General features: G+C 46.8%; 1 protein-coding gene across 1 annotated transcript; it reads left to right on the plus strand.

Annotated features, from left to right (window-relative positions):
* The first annotated feature begins 337 nt into the window (after positions 1–337).
* On the plus strand, positions 338–21780 carry PRRG2 (proline rich and Gla domain 2). Its single transcript, XM_035136250.3, has 7 exons — positions 338–640; positions 6279–6392; positions 8520–8683; positions 15027–15072; positions 16649–16775; positions 18628–18771; positions 20384–21780. Exons 2-7 carry the CDS (start codon positions 6287–6289, stop codon positions 20412–20414), a joined length of 618 nt encoding a protein of 205 aa, XP_034992141.1. The 5' UTR covers positions 338–640; positions 6279–6286; the 3' UTR covers positions 20415–21780.
* Positions 21781–23174: the final 1394 nt, after the last annotated feature.

The raw sequence follows: 23174 nt of genomic DNA on the forward strand, positions 1-23174 counted from the left end.
CAACTGCTTGTGTGGCTTAGCTGTGCCTTTGCTTCAGGAAATTGGCATCGAACAAAGAGAAAATTGGGAGGGCAGCCAGCTCACTTCACACCTTAGCCCTGGAACCTATTTCTAAAGCCTCAGAACTTGTGCTGTATTAAACAAAAGATGGGTTCACTTCCGAGTAAAGTGGCGATCTCTATTATACTGTGAGGGCTGTGTGTGACCAGAGCGCAGGCTTTCTCTGTAGAAGTGCCTAGACAAATTTACAAAGCAACACTCACACAGGAATTCTGGCAATGGAACCTTTAGACTCCTCCTACGACCTGCTCTCCCCCTCCCCCGCTTTACCTGTCTCTCCTCTGACCATGTGACCTTTGGACCCACCCACATTCACCTGGAGCTCTCCGGCAGCTCTTGATTCTCTCCAGGAGACCTCAGCTTTGTTCCGGAGAGTTTTTCCTTTGCACTGGACTGCCATGGACTGAGGATATATGTCATTTCTTCCCTTCCCCTCTAACCGTTGACACTGGGGTTATTGCAGTTATTCCCGCCTGACTTTCTACTGCGGGAGAGGAGAACCAGGGGCTCTTTGGGAACAGCCAGGTGCTTCCATCCAGGTCATCGGCATACCTGTTTTCCACCTGCGATTTCCGCACAGGTGAGTTGGCAGCATGCAGGCAGCTTGGAAACCAAGCTGGCTTAAAAAAGAAAAGGAAAAACAGATGCTTTGCTTTCCAAACGGGTTGTGATTTGTTTTGGTTTTTGTTCTGTGCCTTTATGGTCCAAGGAATTGCTATGTCTTCCTGGACCTGGACCTGAAACAGGAAAATAACTTTTAGAGAGTTTTCACATTTCTGTAGCTCTTCTGATCAGAAGCCGGAGGTTCAGTGCTTAGAGCTAGACAAAGGTAAATTCAGCATCAGCCCGTAATAATGATTGGATGAAGACTCCATACAAATTATTCCAGACTTGAAAGAATAATCAGAATGGATAATCAGAATGCTTCAATAAACAGGATGCTGAATCTTTTTAGTCTTATGTTGCTCCGAAACAGGGTTTCCCGAACTTTGGTCCCCAGCTGCTTTTGGACTACAATTCCTATCGTCCCTGACCACTACTGGCTAGGGATGATGGGAGTTGTAGTCCAAAAACAGCTGGAGACCCGCGTTTGGGAAACTCTGCTCTAACAGCACACAAAAAAAGGTAAAGGGACCCCTGACCACTAGGTCCAGTCGTGACCGACTCTGGGGTTGTGGCGCTCATTTCACGTTATTGGCCGAGGGAACCAGCGTACAGCTTCCAGGTCATGTGGCCAGCATGACAAAGCCGCTTCTGGCAAACCAGAGCAGCACACGGAAATGCCGTTTACCTTCCCGCTCTAGCGGTACCTATTTATCTACTTGCACTTTGACGTGCTTTCAAACTGCTAGGTGGGCAGGAGCTGGGACCGAGCAACGGGAGCTCACCCCGTTGTGGGGATTCGAACCGCCGACCTTCTGATCGGCAAGCCCTAGGCTCTGTGGTTTAACCCACAGCGCCACCTGCTGCATGTCTAATCAGATGTGAGCCCCGTTGTTTTCAAAGGAGCATACTTCCAGAAATATGTGCATGGGACTGCAGCCTAACTTGGTTTGTCTGAAAGGAAGTTATAGTCTCCCTGGGGAGACTATCAGGGCTGCTTACCTGTGGCTTTCCAGACACCTTTTGAAACCCCCATCAACCCCACCTAGGGTCCAATAGTCAGGGAGGGCAGGAGGTCACAGGTCAGCCATCCCTACTTGGGATTGTATTCTCTATGATCACACATCCATGCCATACCTTGAAAGCACTCTTACACCATTTTAACAGTTATGAATCCCGGGAACCGTAGTTTGTTGAGGGTGCTGGGAATTGTAGTGCTGTGGTGATTAAACCCAGGATCTTTTGGGGGCGATACCGTGACACTGAAAGTGGTAGAAATGTGCTTTAAATGTGTGGTGTGGATGTGACCACAGTGGTTATTAATCTACGTCTCTGCTTTTTGGAACAGAAACTCTATAACCTAGAGGACTCATCCTCACAGCCCCACAGATTTATTTATTTTTTAAATGGTAAAAGTTGGCAACCTGAGCAATATAGGAATGATAATAATACTCGCCTACCTTACAGGGTTGTTGTCAGGATTAGGAGATGATGTTATGTGAAGTGCTCTGACTGTCTGAAATGACTATATGAATGTTAAGTATTATTTTACACGTGGCCCCTTAGCAAACACCTCCTAAAACTACAGCGCGGAAATTTGTTAACAGGAATGTTATTTGCTGACGCTCGATTCTGTCTGATGTAAACCGTTGGGACTATATCAACAGTTCCTTGTTGGGCAGCAAGGGGAAGCGATTGGTTTTCTTTCACTTTTGATTATGCTGCAAATAATTTCTAAAAATCCTAAGCACTTCTGAAATCCTAAGCGCTCTTGTTTGGAGGTTAAGTCCGGGGTCAGTCCCTTCTTAAAGGCTTCCCAAGCCATCATTAGGGCAGTAATTATTTTTAAAGACTTAAAAAACAAAGCTGTGTGCAGTCTGATAATTACAACACTTATCTGTGACTTTGCAAAGGATCCTGGGAGGACACACCTCTTGGATCGTGCAGAGCCTGGCATGACAGAGAGTGCCTTTCTGCCAGCCCGGAGGAGCAAGCCTTGCAGGGCGCAGTGGAATGACCTTTGGAGGAAATATGCACAAACTCAGGCAGCGAATGATTAACTTGCTTGATAAATCTAGGAGCAGGAAGCCAAGCTCGTGCCATTTCAAGTGGTGCATTTCTGAAAACGGCTGAGTAACAGTTCTGCCCTGTTCCCTTAAGGACTTCTCTTTAAGAATGGAAAGGCAGGAGGGGAGAGTGGCAATAGGGCTGTTGTTTTGTTACACACTCTGGTTTCGGATTCCTCCTAAGGAGTGTAATTATCATGCCTCCTGTGTTGTTTTGCTGGTCAGTTCCACTGTTGTTGTTGTTGTTTAGTCGTGTCCGACTCTTCGTGACCCCATGGACCATAGCACGCCAGGCACTTCTGTCTTCCACTGCCTCCCGCAGTTTGGTCACTGTTGTTAGGAAACCCCTATTTCCTTTCCCAGAAATACTATTTTGCAGTGTTTCCCATGAAGAGGGACCTCTGGGAAATGTAGCACCAGGAATGGAATCAGGACCCCCTAACAACTGTTAGCACCCTTAACAAACTATAACTCCCATAATTATTTGCAGGGAAGCCATAATTGTTTAAATTGCTTTGAATTTATAGCGCTTTGAACTTACGATGTGAACATGGCCTTATTTGAAGTTGTTGACTCCTCCCATCCACCTAAGGCTGCAAATCCTATGCACACAGACTTGGGAGCAAATTCTGTTCAACTCAGGCTTTGGAGGAGTTACTTCTGAGTAAACAGAAGCAAGCAGGCATTGACATTACAGGACTTACTTCTGAGTGAACATGCTTAGGTTCACACTATAGTACAGGTTGTAAATGCCCTCAGAGGGAAAACCAGTGTGGTGCAGTGGTTCACGTCTTGGACCAGGACCTCGGAGATCCGAGTTCAAATCCCCACTCAGCCATGATGCTCACTGGGTGATTTTAGTTCAGTCATCATTGTTAAGTTGTGGGTAAGCAGCAGACGACACAGTGATTCTCCAACAGCTCTTTATTTGAGTCAGAACAGAACTGAACTGCATTGCCGAGCTGGCCTGCTTTTATAGAGGCTGGCTCAAACAATGTATCAAACATAATTCAAAGTTCCCTCCTAAAACAACTGTCAAGGACCTGAGGGAAAACTCTATACACTAATACATAACAATCATCTCTCAGCCTAAATTACCTCAGACATTCTCCATTTAAAGCACATGGCTTCCTCCCCCCAAATCTGGGAATTGTAGTTTATCCCTCACAGTGAAGGACCGTGTGTGACACAGAGCGGTATTCAAGAATTCTGTACAATATAATTATTTCCTGTCCAATATTTTAAGCAGGCATCCCCAAACTGCGGCCCTCAAGATGTTTTGGCCTACAACTCCCATGATCCCTAGCTAACAGGACCCAGTGGTCAGGGATGATGGGAATTGTAGTCCAAAACATCTGGAGGGCCGAAGTTTGGGGGTGCCTGATTTTAAGCATAAGTCTTTCCATCTTTGTGCATATGAAAAGCCTTGCTATTATATACAGTGGAACCTCGGTTTATGAACACCTCGGTTTATGAATTTTTGGTTTATGAACACCACGGACCCATCTGGAACGGATTAATTCATTTTCCATTACTTTCAATGGGAAAGTTCGCTTCAGTTTATGAACGCTTCAGTTTATGAACAGACTTCCGGAACCAATTACACCCATGCTTCAGTTTATGAACGCTTCAGTTTAAGTACTCCGCGGACCCGTCTGGAACGGATTAATCCACTTTCCATTACTTTCAATGGGAAAGTTCGCTTCAGTTTATGAACGCTTCAGTTTATGAACAGACTTCCGGAACCAATTGTGTTCATAAACCGAGGTACCACTGTAGTCATGTATTTGAAGCTCAATAATCTCATTGTTTATTGTTTGTCAAAACAGACACCTCCAAGATGCCACACTGAAGCTTTGTCCGTATCATATATCAGTCTTATATAGTACAGTTCAATTACAGTATTCCTTTATCAAACAGTGTGCCATTTGATGTATCTAAGCATTTTTTCCCCTGTTGCTGTCACTTCTACTTGAGAACAAAGAAGGGTGTACCAGTTAGGCATTCAGGTACAGGCAGAGGAATAGGGAGGACGGCAGTTTGAAATGCTGGAATGTATGTGCTTAAGTTTGGTTTTTTGTTAATTACCCATATATTCCGGTGTATAAGACTACTGGGCGTATAAGACGACCCCCAACTTTTCCAGTTAAAATATAGAGTTTGGGATATACTCGCTGTATAAGAAATACGACCCGGCGTACAAGACGACCCCCGACTTTTGAGAATATTTTCCTGGGTTAAAAAGTAGTCTTATACGCAGGAATATACAGTGTAGTTTCGAATTCCTGTAAGTTTTCTGTAAGTTTCATTTCCCTAGAAATCACGTGCTTTTGGGGAAATCAGATGGTGCTTGTTGTGACTGTATAAAAGGATCATGCTCCCACCAGTGTGTGTATAGATTGCGAGCTTATTGCGCTACACCTTTGCTTGGCATACGCTAAACAAATAAACCTTGTTGTATCCTGCCTGGCATTTTGCCTCTTTGTGTTGGGGCTCCATTGCTCCTGAGATCCGGACTTGGGCTTAGATCCATCAACAGGGCTGCAGTTCCCAGCACCGTTAAACTAAGGCTCCCAGGATTCTGTGGAGGAAGCCATGTGTGGGTGTTGTTGTGAGGATAAAATGAGTTGTTTGTGAGGATAAAATGGAGAAAGAGCCTTGAGCTACCTGGAGAAAAGGCAGGATAGAAAAGTAATGAGAAGTAAATAAATAGATTTCTGTATCCCAGCACATTTACAACTCCCGGCTTCTGAACCTGCCCCTGGTAAGCTTTCTTTTAACTGCAGTTTCATCTGCGGCAATTAGCAGGTATTAATGTTTAGCACCATGCTATGAAATGCTTCGCCTGCTGATTTCTACAGATCAGACTTCTGTTAACAGGAACCGGGAGTAAGCCAGACCCAGTTGGGAATCCAATTTAAAATGGAAAATGATTAAAAAATAAAACCAATTACCTGGTCAGGCTCCTCGTTGGTAATGCTTTTTTAAACACCTGGCAGATTCCCTCTCCACAGGCCTGGCTCGAGATATTTAGCTGCCTGAGGTGAAGAAGGAACTCTTTGTCAAAGTAGACAGTACCCAAGGCCAGATATTTTGGTACCAGTGGTAGAAAAATCCCACCTTCCCTCCCTCACTCCCCAGCAGTAAAAACAACAATAATGAATCAATTTACTAACAGCTTGCTGCCTTTCCAGGACACCCCAAAATCAGCTGCCCGAGGCAGTTGCTTCGCCCTGCCTAATTGCTGGAGCGACTCTGTCTCTCCAGCTTTCTTGTTGCACTGGGCTCTTATCAAGTTCCCAGCAGTTGTCCCCGTGTTATCAGACAGTAGAGCAGCAACTGTTTTCTCTGTGGGGAGGAACCAGTTGTATAAAACCAGCAGTGTGTTGTGTCTCAGGCCCGTGCTGTTGTTTTTTTGTAAGTGAAGGCTGGCGGATAGATGATAAGAAAGCTACTGTATCATGCGAACAGGTGGTGTTATCCCAGAATATATATTGGAGGACTCTCTTGAACCCAGATCTTTGGCACTGTCTCATGTTCTCCTTTCAGGGCCCGTCATGTGGATTCCTCCATGCCTTCTTTTGCTGTTCCAAGCCCTCAGCCCCGGCCTTGCCATTTCGCTCCACAAGCAGCTGGAACACCAGCAAACTCTAGAGGATCAAGGTAAGTGGAGGGTTGGGGTACGCACACCCACACACCCTTGCCAGCGCTGCCTGCATCTGTTTTCAAAAGGAACCACACTGGGACAACGCAGAATCCATCTGCTTTTATTCTGGGAATGATGAAGCCACTTTGTCGAGAAGCACATTTCAGGGGCAAATAGGGTTGGTTGCCAGACTCAATAGAGGACAGGACTTCTGTGCCTTTAATTGCCCTGTCCTCTTTTGAGTCTGGAAACCTTAAAGAGAAACCAGCTGACCCTTTCTTTAATTTCCAAGCAAAGGGTCTGCTGGTTTCTCTTCAAGGTTTCCAGCCTCAAAAGAGGGCAGGGCAATTAAAGGCACAGAAGTCCTGGCCACTATTGAGTCTGGCAACCCTAGGAAGGTTGCAAAGATGCAACAGGGATTGTGTGTGTGGACTAGGTGCAAACAAAAACAACAAAAAACCAAGAACTTGCTTTTCACTGATTGTAAAAGAAAATGTTGTGCATACGCAGTCTAAAGGAACAAAGAGCCTGGAGGTCACAGGTGACTTTATAAGGTTATTTGAAGTGAGGAAAATGCCTACATAAGAGCTGCAAAGTAGAATGGGTCCCCCCTAAAGAAGCCTTCTTTGTTGACATTTGTACCTTCCTCCTGGCAGCTAAGGCGCAGGTGGCGCTGTGGGTTAAACCACAGAGCCTAGGGCTTGCCGATAAGAAGGTTGGCGGTTCAAATCCCCACGACAGGGTGAGCTCCCGTTGCTCAGTCCTTGCTCCTGCCAACCTAGCAGTTTGAAAGCACGTCAAAGTGCAAGTAGATAAATAGGTACCGCTCTGGTGGGAAGGTAAATGGCGTTTCCGTGTGCTGCTCTGGTTCGCCAGAAGCGGCTTTGTCATGCTGGCTACATGAAGCTGTCTGCAGACAAACGTCAGCTCCCTCAGCCAATAAAGCGAGATGAGTGCTGCAACCCCAGAGTCGGTCACGACTGGACCTAATGGTCAGGGGTCCCTTTACCTTTACCTGGCAGCTAGGATATCATGCAAGGATCTTCTCATCCCAGCCACCCATGTCTCCCCACCCCAGAAACTCTATGATTAGGCTTTCTGCACTGAGCTTCATGGCTGAGTGAGGATTTGAACCCCTTTCTCCAGCACTTTTAATCACGGCACACCACCACTAGCTCTCTTACTGTCTTTAAGAAATCCAGGTTCAACCGATGAGAGGTTTGCCCCACTGGCTGTTGTAGCAATGAGAAGCACAAGCTCCCCGCACTGCCCCTCTCATTCCTAAACACAGACGTCACAGCAAGGAAATAGCCAACGAGTGCATTGGACCCTTGCAGAACCACATTCCACATTTTCCAATGATTACAATATATTTGGGGAGGGGGGAACATCTCATTTCCTCAAACTGTGTGCAATAAGCTTTTGAGTTCTAACGAAATGTTTGGAGGTTCATTCAACCAGGAAGTGAAGGCATGTGACTGTGAGCAACAAAAAAATCAGCAATGCCTCATGCAAAGTGTTTAAAACAGCTCACCTGGAAAGGTTGGGAAAGCATCAAAGCAAGCAGTGATATTTGAAGAAAGGAGAAGGACCTGATGGGTGCAGCTGTCGACTCCCAGGCCTTTCCGGAGCTCCCAGAAGCCTCTGCTTTACCTGCAAAAAAAAATGCTGCAGTTCTCAGTCCTCTTCATATGCAACCTCCCCTAGAGGGTGGAAAGTGTATGCTAACTGGCTGGGGTTGGTGGGAGTTGTCGTCAAAAACATCTGGAGGGCACCATGTTGGCAAAGGCTGATGTATCTGAAAATAACTGAGGACTTCAGCGTGACACATCCAAGAATACTGGGAGCTGGTGTTTGCTAAGGGTGCTGAGAATTGTTAGGAGACCCTAGTTCCCCCTCCCAGAGTTCCCTGGGAAGAGGGATTGACTGTTAAACCACTCTGGGAACTGCAGAGGGGAATGTGAGTCTCCCATACCGTCCAACTTTTTACTACGCAAAATTGGGGTGTGAGTGCGAGATTGCAGCACCCCCAATGGCCACTGAGATCTCAACTCCCCTTTCTTTGAGAGAACAAATGACTTTGGTCCTAGGACATCTTGCCTTCTCTAAACTCTGGGATAATATTTTATGGTTTCTATTCTCAGCGTTCCTGGATGACTCTACTGCACATCGATTCCTGGGTCGTAAGCCTCTTTATAACCACTGGGATTTTGAGCTGATCACTCCAGGCAACTTGCAGCGTGAATGCATAGAGGAAGTTTGCAACTACGAAGAAGCCCGCGAAGTATTTGAGGACGACTTCAAAACAGCTGAGTATGGGGAAAGCCTTGGGCTTGGGAGCAGCATAGCATCTAGTATAGAGATTTTGAAACTGTGTTCTGCTGCCCCTTCCAGGTAGTCGCAAAAACCACACCCAGAATTATAGAGGGGGAAATGATTCAGGGCCAACAGGGATAAATGCCAAATTAGAATCTGATGCTGCTGTCTGATTGTACCTGCTGAGTGAAAGGAGAACCTAGCAACACCTGTCTACTACATAGCAACTTGTCGTCATGACTGCACCAGGTGTCGGGTCAGCCGGGGGCAAGAACAATCCCCAGGCATAAAGCAGGAACACAAATCCAACCCATCTTCTCCCATCAGCGTTCAACTCTAGGGAGTTCTGACAGCCCTTCCTGACGATTTATTATGACCATGTCTTGGAGACACTAAGCACATATTCAGAGTCCAGCAGAGATAAAATGCAGACGGAGCCAGGCTGAGGTTGTGTACTAAAAGCTACTTCATTAAGCGTAAGGCAGGACAAAAGAAAACATGTCTTCTCTCGCTGAGAGAAGTCTGAAGAAAAAAGAAACAAACAGAAACAGAATACAGCAAAACATCCGCTCCCGTGATTCCAACAGTCTTTGCTGGAATGCATAACACAGGCATGTGACCTGCACAGTGTGAGGAATAGAAACCTAACACCAGGGTGACTAGAGAAAAACTGGGGTTTTAATTTGATACCCTTTCTAGCAACCTGCCAAATGGCTATAATGTCAGGGATGTGGTTAGCAAAGAAAAAGCAAATCAAAATACAGTAGTTGTCTGCCATCGTACAGCAAACTTAAAGGCTTACTAAAGTAGCCCAATTCTCCTGCCCACCTAGCAGTTCGAAAGCACATCAAAGTGCAAGTAGATAAATAGGGGCCGCTCCGGCGGGAAGGTAAACAGCGTTTCCGTGCGCTGCTCTGGTTCGCCAGAAATGGCTTTGTCATGCTGGCCACATGACCCAGAAGCTGTCTGCGGACAAACGCTGGCTCCCTCGGCCTATAGAGCGAGATGAGCGCCGCAACCCCAGAGTCGGACACGACTGGAGCTGATGGTCAGGGGCCCCTTTACCCTTTACCTTTAAAGTAGTGGACTGGGTTGCGGAGGGGGGGAGAGAGAGCATTCGAAAACCAGGACCTCCTACCGTATTTTCCAAGAAGAGATTAAATAAGTTCATAGCAAGAGGGATGTTGTTTATACAGACATGGTGGTGGGGATAAAGCCTAATTGCTAGGTTCTCTAGGAAGGCGTTTAATATTGGGGGCAGACCAATTCTGCCCGCCCCCCCCTATTCTAGGCCCAACATTTTATATTTAAAAAAAGACCACACTCACTGCACTGCACATTTAAAATATTATTTCCTGCCTTCCTCTGTGCACCTAGATTTATGAAGTTGAAAACTGAAAGGGCGGAAGACAAAAGCAGACAAAAAGCAGCTCTGAGTCATGCTTTTACCTGCCTGCTGTACATTTGGAAACTGAAATTGTGATTGATGTAAACTGAGGATGGGGAAAGTTGTGATTCTGTGTTGCATTCAGTGTTTGTGCAGTGTTTGTACAGCAAGAGGGGCCACGATTCCATGCTTCCCTTAGACGGCAATAACGCCCTGGTGCTTCAGAGCCAAGGAAATCCAGGGAACATCGTTTGTCATTAACTACAGCGCTCCGTGCCAGGACTCGTCTAGGGAATTTGGAGCAGGTAGATTCCTAGCATAGTAAAAGAGCAAACAGGCCTCAGGCCTCCTATTACAGAGCTATGTCCGGGCATCTCTGGTGGTTCAGGGCAGGCAAGGAGTGAAACCAGCAGCAGCCAGAGATGGCTGGCTGAAATAAATCTGTGAGTAGGCTGGGGCTCGTTTGCATCTCAGTTTCCTGGGGGAGAGGGAGAAGGGCTACATTAAATTGGGAAATCAGTGTGTGAGGTCAGTGTAAGCACCGCCCTATTCTGAACTGTGAAGGTGATTCAAGCTGGTGTGTGTGTGTTTATGTGGTTTCTGGGATATCTCCTCCTATTTAGATATTGTGTCTTTTCCTATCTTGACAGGCTATGTAGTTTCCAACATTTCCATGTAACTAAACGCAAGAGAAACCAAAGTAGATTCTCGGCAGAAACTGCCCAATATTATTTCTCCCTTCTCTCTAAATACACTCTCTCCTGTATCTAAGGCCTTTCATCCCCTTCTTTGCCATCCACACCAGGAGATCCTTCTCCTTTCCTCAGCCCTGTGTTCCCCCACAATGGAGACTGCTCCATTGCCAACCCCATCCAGCCCTCAGATTAGATGCCCACCCCTGCCTGCCCGCCTGCTTGCAACCAGGCCAGGGGCTGGCCCTGGCTGTCAGTTTCCTCCTCCATCATCTCAGTGTTTCCCTTGCACAGCTCGGCAGGGAGTAGGAGGATGACAAAAATGAGCACTAGTTGGCTCTCAATGGCTCTAGCGCCACCTAGAGTTGTCCTCCCTGCCTTCGGACCCACCAGTCCTAAATAGGCACCAGCCGCCCGTTTCCCCAAACTTATTCCCTCTGCTCTCATTGGTTGAGAGCATTTCTCTAGTAAGTGCATCCCTTTAGTCCGGGGATGAGGAACTTGTGATCCTCCAGACCAGGCACCCCCAAACTAGTCCAAAACATCTGGGGGGCCGAAGTTTGGGGGTGCCTGCTCCAGACATTGGGCTGCATTTGCGATGATCCCTGACCATTGGTCATGCCGGCTGCGGCTGATGAGAGCTGCAATCCGACAACATCTGGAGGGCCACAGGTTCCCAGTCCTTCCTTGCACCAGTCCCCTTAAATTCCCAAATACTGAATTGAATGTATGAATGTTCCAACACAAACCACAATGGCAGGTCGCCAGCTCTTGAACTGGCTCAGTTAATACTTAGAATTTGTTTTCTAGTTTTCTGTGGGGAAGCATTTGCAGGACCAGAATTAATTGGGGAAACTGCTATTTATAAAGATAACGTTGCACCCTCGTGCACTTCTTCAAGGGGCAAGGAGCTCCCCCCCCCCCCGGTTGTTTTTTGCTGGTGCTGCCAGGGCATAGACACAGACAATAGAACTGGCTTATTTGCGCCTTATCTTTGTGCCAGCTAGCATTATCTCGAGGAAGCGCTGTGTTGTTGTCTTTGTAGTATTCATGTTTATTGACATCTTACATCTTTATTTCACACCAACACGTCCTTAAATGCAGAGTACTACTTCATGGTAATCGTGATTCAGAACTCTTGTAGCCCAAGGTGAATTGTTTGTAGTTTAAAAACCAGAAGAACCGCAAATACGTGTAACCTTCCTTTACTTTAGTCAAGAGGTTAGTTATCGCTGTATTCGCCCTTGATAGTGGAAGACCTAAACAGCCCTAGAGGGGCGAGTCTGTTGCAGCAATTGAGGCGGTGGTTTCCTGTCCCGCTGCAGGTGCTAATTAGCTGAGCAATGCTAAGCTGATTGTGTTAATCGACAATTACTGCTGTTGTAAATGGCGGCTGAACTGGTTTCGCTTATATTTCAGCTTTAATTGAATTGTCACAGTCTGCACCTTCTGCATTTCATTACCAATTGCCTCTACTGTCTATGTCTCCCCCCCCCCCCCTTAAAAACCTGTATATGTTTGTCTGCCACCAAAGCTCATGCCACAATAAACTGGTCCGTTTTAACACCACTTCCCATACAATGCTGGGGATATGTAAGCTCTTTCATGATTCCCCCTCCTTTGCTTTTTTAAAAAATGGGTGTGCTCAGGGCATAGCTGCCAAGTTTTCCCCTTTCTCGCGAGGAAGCCTATTCAGCATAAGGGAAAATCCCTTAAGAAAAGGGATAACTTGGCAGCTATGGCTCAGGGGTTGTAATTGCTCACCATTTTGAAATATTGGGCCTTTCTGCACTTGCCATTTATGGAATAGTTGCTGTTTGCTCTGATGTTTTGGAGAGTGCATTTGTTTGCGGCACCCGACTTTCTTCCTCCTGGTATTTCCGTTTTCCTCCCCCTGTCCGAGTCCCCCAGCTAATTTCCCTTTCCTTCCCACCCTTGTTGGTCATTCCGTTGCCTACCTGGATCTTGAAAAGTGTAGCTATAGCACTGAAAGAGGAAGTGGGAAAGTGTTGTTCTTCGAACTTCCTCCTCCAGCTCTCAGCTACGGTACTTTCCACCCCCTTCTTGGAAAGTACTATCTTTACCACCTCACAGTGAAGGGGACAGTGAGCGGCGGGGAGGTTCAGGGGGTTTGTGGGCTCCGGATGTGGCATTGCACCCACGGGGCAACACGTTGGCAACATCAGCATTGAATTATACAGAAGGGTGAATGCCAGGAGGTGCCACTTTCCCCAACACTTCTCCTTGGCAGGAGAAGCTGTTCCTGCTTTAATTATTCTCCAAGATTTTGGACACAGCTGCCAGTTACCCTATCCCATACTAATATGACAAATCTCCCAAGTAATTGCAAGCAGAGGTTTGGGCTGTGCAGTTTTGCATGTCCGTAGGATTGCATGGCACAGTTTCTTGCGTGCCTGCAGCCAGATCAGAATCTGGACTAGTTTCAGCTCCTGACTCAGAGGAGAGAAAGAGGCAACGCCTTTTGCGTTAACAGTAACTTGTCGCATAGGGATAGATACACAGTTTAAAAGATTTACGGTTCCTTCAGCTAAACCAGGCATCCCCAAACTGCGGCCCTCCAGATGTTTTGGCCTACAACTCCCATGATCCATTTCCTAGCTAACAGGACCAGCGGCCGGGGAAGATGGGAATTGTAGTCCAAAACATCTGGAGGGCCGAAGTTTGGGGATGCCTGAGCTAAACAGATCTACGGAGAGTTGACTTCTGTGGACTGGGGTTAAGTTAGCCTGTTGTTTGCAGTCAAGAATGCCAAGAGTCCTGTGGCAAGGATTAATTTAGTGCAAAAGGAACTTTTGTTAGCCGATTTCCTGACTCCTAGGGATATGAGGTTGTCCTCTCTCCTGCCTTTTTTAAAGGACTTTCTTTTGCGATAGACTGATGCCCTCTAGAGTGCGTCTTGCAAATGACAAGTGAGGAAATAAGGCAGCATTGCTGGAGAAGCAGTCTTAGGCTGTGTACGCACCAGGGTGTCATTGCACATGTGGGTGGCACAGATGCCATTTTTCTGTGTGTGCTTCAGTCCACACCTAAGCCGGTTCCATTTAAACCTTGACTAGCAGGCAGTGGGGATGCGGGTGGCGCTGTGGGTTAAGCCACAGAGCCTAGGGCTTGCCGATCAGAAGGTCGGCGGTTTGAATCCCTGCGACAGGGTGAGCTCCCGTTACTCGGTCCCTGCTCCTGCCAACCTAGCAGTTCAAAAGCACAAAGTGCAAGTAGATAAATAGGTACCGCTCCTGCAGGAAGGTAAATGGTGTTTCCATGCGCTGCTCTGGTTTGCCAGAAGCGGCTTAGTCATGCTGGCCACATGACCTGGAAGCTGTACGCCGGCTCCCTCAGCCAGTAAAGCAAGAAGAGCGCCACAGCCCCAGAGTCGTCCGCGACTGGACCTAACGGTCAGGGGTCCCTTTACCTTTAACTTTAGCAGGCAGTGACTGGTGGAGTGTATTCACTCTGTGCATTATGGAAACCTGAGGTCTGTTGTTGGCGTGTGCACGAGTATTTGCTTACCTGTAAGTGTGCATACACCTGTAAGGGGGTGGATTCATTTTGCAGTGGAACGGTGAAATAGTGAACTATACCCAAAGCCAAAGTGTCAAGCATGTTTCACAATGGGCAAAATGGCCCTTTATTTATTGAGTCATGAAGGCATGTTTTCCAATTTACCAGCTTCGTGCAAAACAACACTTTCAAAAATAAGTACGCGTTTGTGACCTGCACCTGGCCTTGCCAGGTAAGGAGCCAGCAGCCCACCAAGAAGGGACTCACCAGGGCAAAAAACAGCCTCTCCCGCAGCTACACTTCCCAGAATTGCCTGGGAAGAGGAACTGGTTGTAAAATCACTCTGGGAGTTGTAGCTGTGTGAGGGGAATAGGCATTTCCAAAAACGCTCAGCACCCATAACAAACTACAGTTCCCAGGATCCTTGGGGAGAAGCCATGAATGTTTAAAGTGGCATGATATTGCTTTAAATGTATAGTGCAGACAGGCCCGGCTCTAGGTGTAGTCCCGGCGGCGCAGGGCACCGGGCTGGCAGGGGAGCCGCGCGGCGCGCTGCGAGGGCGTCGGAGCTGCCTCAGTGCCAGGGCGCCCGACCTGCTTGAGACGTCCCTGAGTGCAGATAGCACCCAGTGGTTACCACCACCAGAACTTGGGACATTAATTTCAAAATGGCGGGGAGGCTGTTATTTGCTATCATGCCATGTTAACCTCCCCCCTTTTTTTGTTCTCTCTTGCAGAGACAATTTTGGGAGAGCTACGAACACAATGGGAAAGGAGGCGCAAGTGAGTAAGGGTAGAAAATGGCAGCAGGGAAGTCCCAGGCATCCCTCTTACCTGATACTTTACTGCCCATTGTGAGTCAGCTGATGACAGAAGGAAACAAACTCCTGTTCAGTTTCCCAGAGGCTCATCACACACACACTGCTGACCCCATTCCTTTGCAATCATAGTCCTAGAACTGCAGAGTTGGAAGATACCCAACTCTGTGCACATGTCCCGCTTGCAGGCTTCCCACAGGGATCTGGTCAGCCACTGTGAGAACAGGATGCTGCAAGGGATGGGCCATTGGCCTGATCCAGCAACATTCTACTTATGTTCTCATGATCCCCGCAGGCTCCAGAGAGCTGTTTGTATAAGTTGGCCTGCTGTACAGGCGGAGTGACAGGAAACAAAGCCAAAGCTACTTTTGCGCAGCAGACGAGCTTCTACACACAGCTCTCTGTCCTCTATCCAGGCCAACAAGAATTGAAGGCCCACATTCCAGCCAGGCAAAAGGCACTTGAGGATGTAAAGCAAGGCTGGAAAGGTGTGTGGCCTGGGAAGGTCCCAAGGGCCAGATAGAGAGGCCTGGAGGGCCAGCATCTATTTGTTCCATGAAAAGGCAACTTTAATTTATTTATTTTTTGCCAAATCATTTTTATTGATTTTCCAAATTTTACCGTATCAGCCAGAAATTAAGAAAATTTAATACATTTTTTCCAAAAATTGGTTTCCCATACTCTGTTCTCGATGCATCCAAGGTTTCCTCTTGTTGCTGCTTTATTTTTTTTAGTTGTTTCTAGTTCACATTCTGTTCTTTACAGTTAACCTTATTTTACAATACTTTTTTTTTAAAAAAAAAACTTATTTATCCTTAACCATCAGCTCTCCCACCTGCCAATTCCTGCATGTACAATATTTTACAATTTGCAATATCCAGTCCTTCCCCACCCCCTAAAAATAATGTTTAGGGGTACTTTCATTTTGACTCAAGAAAATCACCATTCTATAGTTCAAATCGGGGGAAATATAAATACAGTAAATGGTCAAAAGTACAAAGATTCACAAAATGTTTAGGGGCATGCGTACCCCCAGAAAAAAAAGAACTGGCAATATCTATATAAGTGAGTACAAGGAATTTATTTTAGAAATGGTTATTGCTGATTTATTGTGGATTTGATAATTTGTGATGATCCAATCCACAATAAATCAGCAATAATCATTTCTAAAATAAATTCCTTTCCTTCCTTCTGCATGTATGAAAAAAAACCAATAGTTCACTTTTGCTAGGTGTTTCCCCTTTCCTTCTTATCTGCGCAGTCCACTCTGCCAAAGATCCTGCCCAGAACTCGAATTAAATTCCCAGTCGAAATATCTCCTGTTGTTGTCCCTTCTAAAATAGGAATTCCAAGGATGACCTTCTGCCTCTGTGTTTTCCCACGGCTCCTTGACAAGCAAGGGAGGGCAGATTGTACTTCCTAGAGAAAAGGCAACTTTAATATCTCTGAAGCCCCTCTGAATCAGGGTGGCAGTGCCCACAACAGGACGCAGACACCAGATATCGCTACTAACCTTCCCTCAATCTCTCCCGCTTCCACAGGAACACCTGGTGTCGATGTAGCTGGCCTGGTGGCTGGCCTTGTAGCAGCGTTGGTGTCTGCAGTCATGTTTGTGATTGTGGGCATGTATTGTGTCAAATACCGGAGTAAGCAGAGGAGCCGTTCCAGGTACGGATCAGGGTCCAAGGATAGGTGCTTGGGGGGGGGGCATGCAAGGGAATGAAAAGCAGTTGCAGGCAGCTTTCAACACCAGGAGGTCCTAGTCAGGGTCAGCATGAACGACGCAGGGCTCCATTGTCAGGGAAGTTAACTCTCCAAGGAAACAGCATACAAATCAGCAACAGTTCCCAGTAGGTCTTGCCCCTGTGGAGCAGTTGCCAGATCCGAAGGTCCCTGCCTTCTGCCCCTTCTAAGGCTCCTCCTCTCCTGGATGTTTCCCAAGCAGTCTCAAACGGCGTCTGTGTACCCGTAGTCTCTGTTCTGCTCTCCATATTATCCTGCGCGTTCTTGGAGACCATGGTGGAGGGGAGTTTGTTGCAACAAGAGAGGGAGACTCCCTGGATTCTTGACACACACACCCCTCTTCTGCTTCAGCCTCGGAGTCTGAACTGCTCCCTGCCACAGGCTCTTTTTGCTCCCAAACCCTGTTCTCTCTTCAGCATCCAGCCCCTCCTCCCAATCTTCTCCCTTTGACCTCTCCTTAAGTTTCCCACCACCAAACCCTTCCTTCTCTGGAGTTTCCCTTGGGGGTTCCCTGCTGCTGCCTCCCATCACTCCTCTTCAGCCAGCCAGTCCCTGACAGTCCTTGAGTGGATCTCCCACAGTTGATCACACTCCGGTGGGTGCCCTCGACATTAGGGTCCCAGCTCCAGGAGGTAAAGTCGTAACTTGGAAGTCGAACGGAATCCTATCCGGAAGTCCGTTCGACTTCCAAAATGTTCAGAAACCCAAGCGCGGCTTCTGATTGGCTGCAGGAAGCTCCTGCAGCCAATCGGAAGCCACGGAAGCCCTGTCGGATGTACGGGTTCCAAAGAGCGTTCACAAACCGGAACACCCACTTCCGGGTTTGCGGCGTTCGGGAGCCAAAATGTCTGAGTACCAAGGTGTTCGGGATCCAAGGTATGACTGTATAAGCCTCTTAGCAAAACATCCGCCAACAAGGGCAAGATTGCAAATGCCGTGGAATCCAAACAAGCCAAGGTCAAGTGGAGAAGATCAGCCTAGGTCTAGAGCCCAAGGTCAAACAACAGCCCAAAGTCAATATCACAAGCAGGTCAGGCAAACTACCTGCACAAGGATGCAGAGACTTGTATTGTTCACAGCTAGCAGAGGCCTCCCAGACCACAACCCTACCCTGCCACACTAGGCTCCTTTGGGAAGGATGGGGTATAAATTCAGCGGCCAGGTTGCAAGACGGTTTGAGCATATTACACCGATCCTGTTTTGACTGCACTGGCTACTAATTAGTTTCCGGGCCCAATTCAAAGTGCTGTTTTTGACCTATAAAGCCTTAAACAGCTCAGGACCTCAATACCTCAAGGACCGCCTCTTTTCATATGGACCTACCCAGACCCTGAGATCATCTTCTGTGGCCCTCCTTTGTGTGCCTCCTCCTCGAGAGGTCTGGAGGGTGGCAACACAAGAATGGGTCTTCTCTGCAGTGGCTCCCCGTCTCTGGAATGCTCTCTCCAAGGAAGTTCATTATTATTAAAATAAATACTTCAGCTGCTGGTAGTTGCGGCATTTTAAGGATTGATTACCAACAACCATTGGTTGATGGATGTTGGAGTCAAGTATCACCTGGAAGGCTGGCAGTCCACCATTCCCATCCTTGATCATTGTTTCTGTAATTATTGAGCTTAAGAAAATATTTGTTTCCCAAGCAGTACATGAGAAGCCCTTCTGAAGTCAGTGTGTTATTTATGATGATATAACTGAGCTTGTCAGCAAGCAACCAGAGTCCATAGGAGTGCTTTGTGACATGCTCTCACCATTCAGACTCATCTCCTCCTCTCACCAGGGCTCAAAGCGACCTGTATCCTGCGGTCCCCCTTGCCACCTTTGGCGAGGAGCCAAAGCCAGAGTCGGCACCGGGACTTCCATCCTATGAGCAAGCGCTGGAATCTTCAGGTGTGCATGATGCACCTCCTCCACCTTACCACAGGTACAAGAGTTTTTTGAGATCTTACCCCGAGCCTCTTGCCCAAGCTGCATCCAGAATTTGTGTCAAGTGTGCAAGACACAAAAAGCTGGAATGGTCTGTCTAGCTCAGAACTGTTTACGCCAGCTTTTCTCAACCTTAGGTCCCCAGAGGTTGTCGGACTACAGCTCCCATCACCCCTAGCTAGCAGGACCAGTGGTCTGGGATGATGGGAGTTGTAGTCCAACAACGTCTGGGGGAACCCAAGGTTGAGAAAGGCTGGTCTACATTGACCGGTAGTGGCTCTCCAGGATTTTCAGACAGGGATTCTCTCCCAGCCCTCCCTAGTGATTGAATGTGGGACCTTCTGCATTCCAAGCAGATGCTCTGCCACCGAGCTATGGCCCCTCCTCCAGCTTGTTTGGCGGAAATGGCTGGAGAATTGGATTTGGGTCTAACGCTGATCACAAATGGGCTGGGTCAGTGGGAAACAAACCCGTCTGTCCACACCACATAGAGGAAGAGCAGAAGATTCCACATCTCGGGTTGCAGCTTTGCAGCAACATTAAACTACCCGGTAAAGATAAAAATGGGCTCGCTCCATGCGCACTGCCCTGAGCTCCTTGCAGGAAGGGTGGGAAACTAATGTGACATGACGGCAACTGACAGAATGCTACTATGCTAGGCAGTTACTGCAGCATGGAGCGGCTTCACGAAATGTAACTTTCTCCGTTGGCTCTGGCTGGGCTTAGCTAAAACCCAAGGACTATGCTGCTGTTTTTAATTTATCTTTATTTTGGAATATTTTTTGTTACTGTGAACAACTTAACAGCCGTGCGCATATGTTCATGAACTGGTAAAAGTGCAGCGCAGAAGGCAACAGTCCATTTCCTCCTGCCCCTACCCAGCCCGGCCCTGACCCAAGCAGTACTTTCCATGTATTCCCCTCTCCTCCTAAGTAGCCTCACAGGCAGCTGGGCATTCAGTTTGTATTTATATGCGAATTTTCCCAGCTCACACTTTCTGAAATAATATATGAATCAAAAATGCAGCTAGGCTTCAAAATTTGCACACCTCCAAATTTTGCAATGCAGTTCTCCAGCCAAGGAATGGGTCCAAAAATGCAAATGCTGGGGTAACACTGCATTAAAATGCATACGTTAATGAAAATAGCTTGCAAAAAAAATAATGCGTCCTATAAGGGAATACTGCTTTGCAAAAATGAGTATGTAAAAAACAAACTGCACACAAAGATGTGTTTTTGGAGAAATTCACACTAATATGCTGCTTTATTTTCATGACTTGTTTTTTTTTTAAAAAAAAAAACCAAAATCATAAAGTTATGTGGAAATGTGGAGAACTGAATTGGAGTAGAAAACAGGAATTGACAGACTCGCCAGTCACTGCTCTGAAATTTTTGCCTGGCTAACCATCTCTTGTGTACTAGGCCAAGAGAGGGAGGTCAGTTTTCCTGGTTATTAATAAAGAAAAGGGGTGGGTGGGTTTGTCCTGAATATATGATGCAACCTTGCATGAATGTTTTAAGCAAATTGGCATCGCCTACTACTGTCATTGTATGGCTTCTTGCTCACTGTTAAGAAACTCTGTTTTCCTTTTTCTCCACTCCCCACCCCAGGAATAGCACCAACACTGCCCCACCAACATGAGTTGTCAACAGCAAGATCACCACTCTTGGAAGAAAGTGTACCCACCTCCCCGCAAATTTATTTGCAGAAAAAACACTGTGAATTCACCTGCAGTACACCTGAGGGACGGATGGACACACATGCACAAATATGTGGACCACTGAATTATGTATATTGCATATATGTGTGTACTATGTGCAGAGAGAAAGTGTGTGTGTGTGTGTGTGTGTGTCAAGACAGAATACTGCATTATGCTGTTTGAGGAATAAGAATCTGAAATGTGAATAATACGACTGTTCTTTGCTACTCTGGCATAAAAATGAATCACCAACTTTGCAGCTCCAAATCCAGCATTTGCACAGGTTTCTGACACACATCCCTTTCTCCTGCCCACCACCTGCGTCATGTGAACAAGCCTTGTTATAGCTGTTCCTTTATTCTGCCATGGCCTGCATGTGCTAGAGTTTGGCAGAGGGTGGTTGGGATACCTGCTTGTTTTCATGCCTGATAAAATAATTCTCATCGTGTGTGGTTGAACAATAACTCTTAGGGTCTTTAGGGTGTGTTCAAGAGCACTATTAAGATGCAGAAGGGAAGGAGGAGTGTGTAACATCTGCCCTTGTGGTTGGTTTGCGGTATGAAGTCTCTCCATCAGTACAAATAGTGGTAGCTCGGCCTTCTGCCCCTGCATCCTCCATGGAGCAATGCCTGATCTAGAGAACATCCCGTCCATATCTAACAATGACATGGGGCACACAGGAAGCTGCCCCGTATCGGGTCAGTATTTTCTAACCTAGTATTTTCTGCTGTGATTGGCAGTTGCTTTCCAGGGCTTCAAGCAGGAGAGCGGGGGACCCATTTGCAATGCAAGCTGAACACCTCCACCCCGGCCCCCAGGTATATTTAGAGAAGTGTGAAAATTAGGGAACAAGGAAGAAATACAGCGGGCAGGTGGGTTAGAGGCAGATGCAAGGGTGTTTAAAAGGGGAGGGGAGGCATAGGTTGGTGAGAATATACAGATCAGCTGTAGAAAGCAAATACACCTCTATGGTGATGTAAGGAGGAGCAAATTATGTTTACATGCATTGCCTGCAGCTGTAGTCAGACAAATTTGTGTGGTGCAGGATGTCTAGGAAAGGAAGATGATTATCCAGTAAAATGGGCACAAGGTGTTTGCATGCCCATATGCTAAACTCGTATCCATCCTTTTCCACTCACATGTCCTGAAGGGTTGCTTGCTTGCCCGAGCACAGTGTAACACACCTTTCTACTTCTGTGAGAGAAGGTAGCACCGCTGTGTGGACAAGAATGTACCAAAATAACTTGAGCCATCTGTGAATCTTTTATTGTGGCATTTGTAGAAAATAAAATTTGAACTATTCTGTCATTGTCCTTCTTGCTTCATTAGCTCTCTCTTGGGTCTGGGCTTGGCATAGGCAAGTTTCACTTGCTCTCGGGAAGAAACTAGCCATAGGGTAACAGGTTGCCCAGGACTTGCCAGCTGAGACATTACTCTAGCACAGGAGTTCCCAAATGGGAACTCCTTCGATCACCCATGTCTGCAAGCTTCATTCGGGTGGTCCGCAGAAGGCCACTCCACCCATGAGGCAAGGTGAGGCAACCGCCTCAGGCAGCAGGATCCACAGAGCCAGCAGGTCCTGACGTGGATCTTTACCCCCCCCCCTTTGTTTGTGTTATAGACTTTCGCTTGCCCTTTCTTCCCTGGGGAGGGAGGGAGGAATTTTGTGGTTCACCTCGGATGCCAAAATCTCTTGGACCCTGGGTCTGCATTAAACATACTGTACTGATCTTTAAAATTGTGTTCTTAGTGTGTCTTTTATTTATTATACTGTTCTATGAAATGCAAATTGAAATGCAATAAAATGCAACATAAAAGTAGCAATAGAAATACAATTCAAAATCATACAGCATCTAGCACAGTGCATTATCATTGCTACGACGGGCGGAAAAATCAGTAAGCAGCTCACCAAGACCATCAGCAATTTTCAGGTGGTCTTAGGGGTACTGCAGCACTCTTTGCCAATGTGAGGATTTGGGAAAGGGTGTTTAATGGGGGGAAACACAGCATAGTACTCCATCAAATCTGTGCTTTGGCTTGCTCCCTGGTGAAGCACCAACCACAGCTGTGAAACAGGGATAGAGATAAGCAGTATACTGTGTTTAGTCTTTACTAGTAGTCTAGTACTGTACCGGTATATTGAGTGACACATATTCCAAATGTCAAGGTTTTAATCTCTTGAGGATGTATTTGTTCCAAGTTTCCAAATAGTACAGAAGAGCCACAACTATGCTGCAATTTCTTGGCTAGTTTGTACCAAATTTAGGCACATGACGCTGCCTTCGGCTGTTGCTCCATCTAGCCTATTGTCAACTCTGACTAGCAGCAGCTCTTCTCTGTCTTGTGCTACTTGACCATTTAACTGAGGATGCAACAAACTGAACCTGTGTTCTGAATACAACACAATACAAAGTTTACCGCTGAGATTCTGCCCTTCCCTTTCAGCTTTCAGCTATCTCTCCAGTAAAGACTGGTGAAAGAAACACAACATCCATGGTGGTGGCCATCATTACATCTTGTGGCAGTGAATTCTCACAACCCACACACACACACACCTGCCATGTCCAAGTTCTTGGGGTGTTTGTGTGTTAAGGGACAGGACTCTCGCTGGCTTGTTCTGCACTGAATGGACCTTGATTATGACTTACAAATATATAAAAACTAGGAACAGCATTTTCAAACTTTAGTTCTCCCCCCACTAC

This window comes from Zootoca vivipara, chromosome 12 (genome assembly GCF_965207765.1).
Source record: "Zootoca vivipara chromosome 12, rZooViv2.hap1.1, whole genome shotgun sequence".
Classification (NCBI taxonomy): Eukaryota; Metazoa; Chordata; class Lepidosauria; order Squamata; family Lacertidae; genus Zootoca; species Zootoca vivipara.

Coding starts and splice junctions, on each gene's coding strand:
- PRRG2 (XM_035136250.3), top strand. CDS start 6,287: ATGTGGATTCCTCCATGCCTTCTTTTGCTGTTCCAAGCCCTCAGCCCC. Junction 8,684..15,026: donor TTGAGGACGACTTCAAAACA/GCTGAGTATGGG, acceptor TCTCTCTTGCAG/AGACAATTTTGGGAGAGCTA. Junction 15,073..16,648: donor CAATGGGAAAGGAGGCGCAA/GTGAGTAAGGGT, acceptor CCGCTTCCACAG/GAACACCTGGTGTCGATGTA.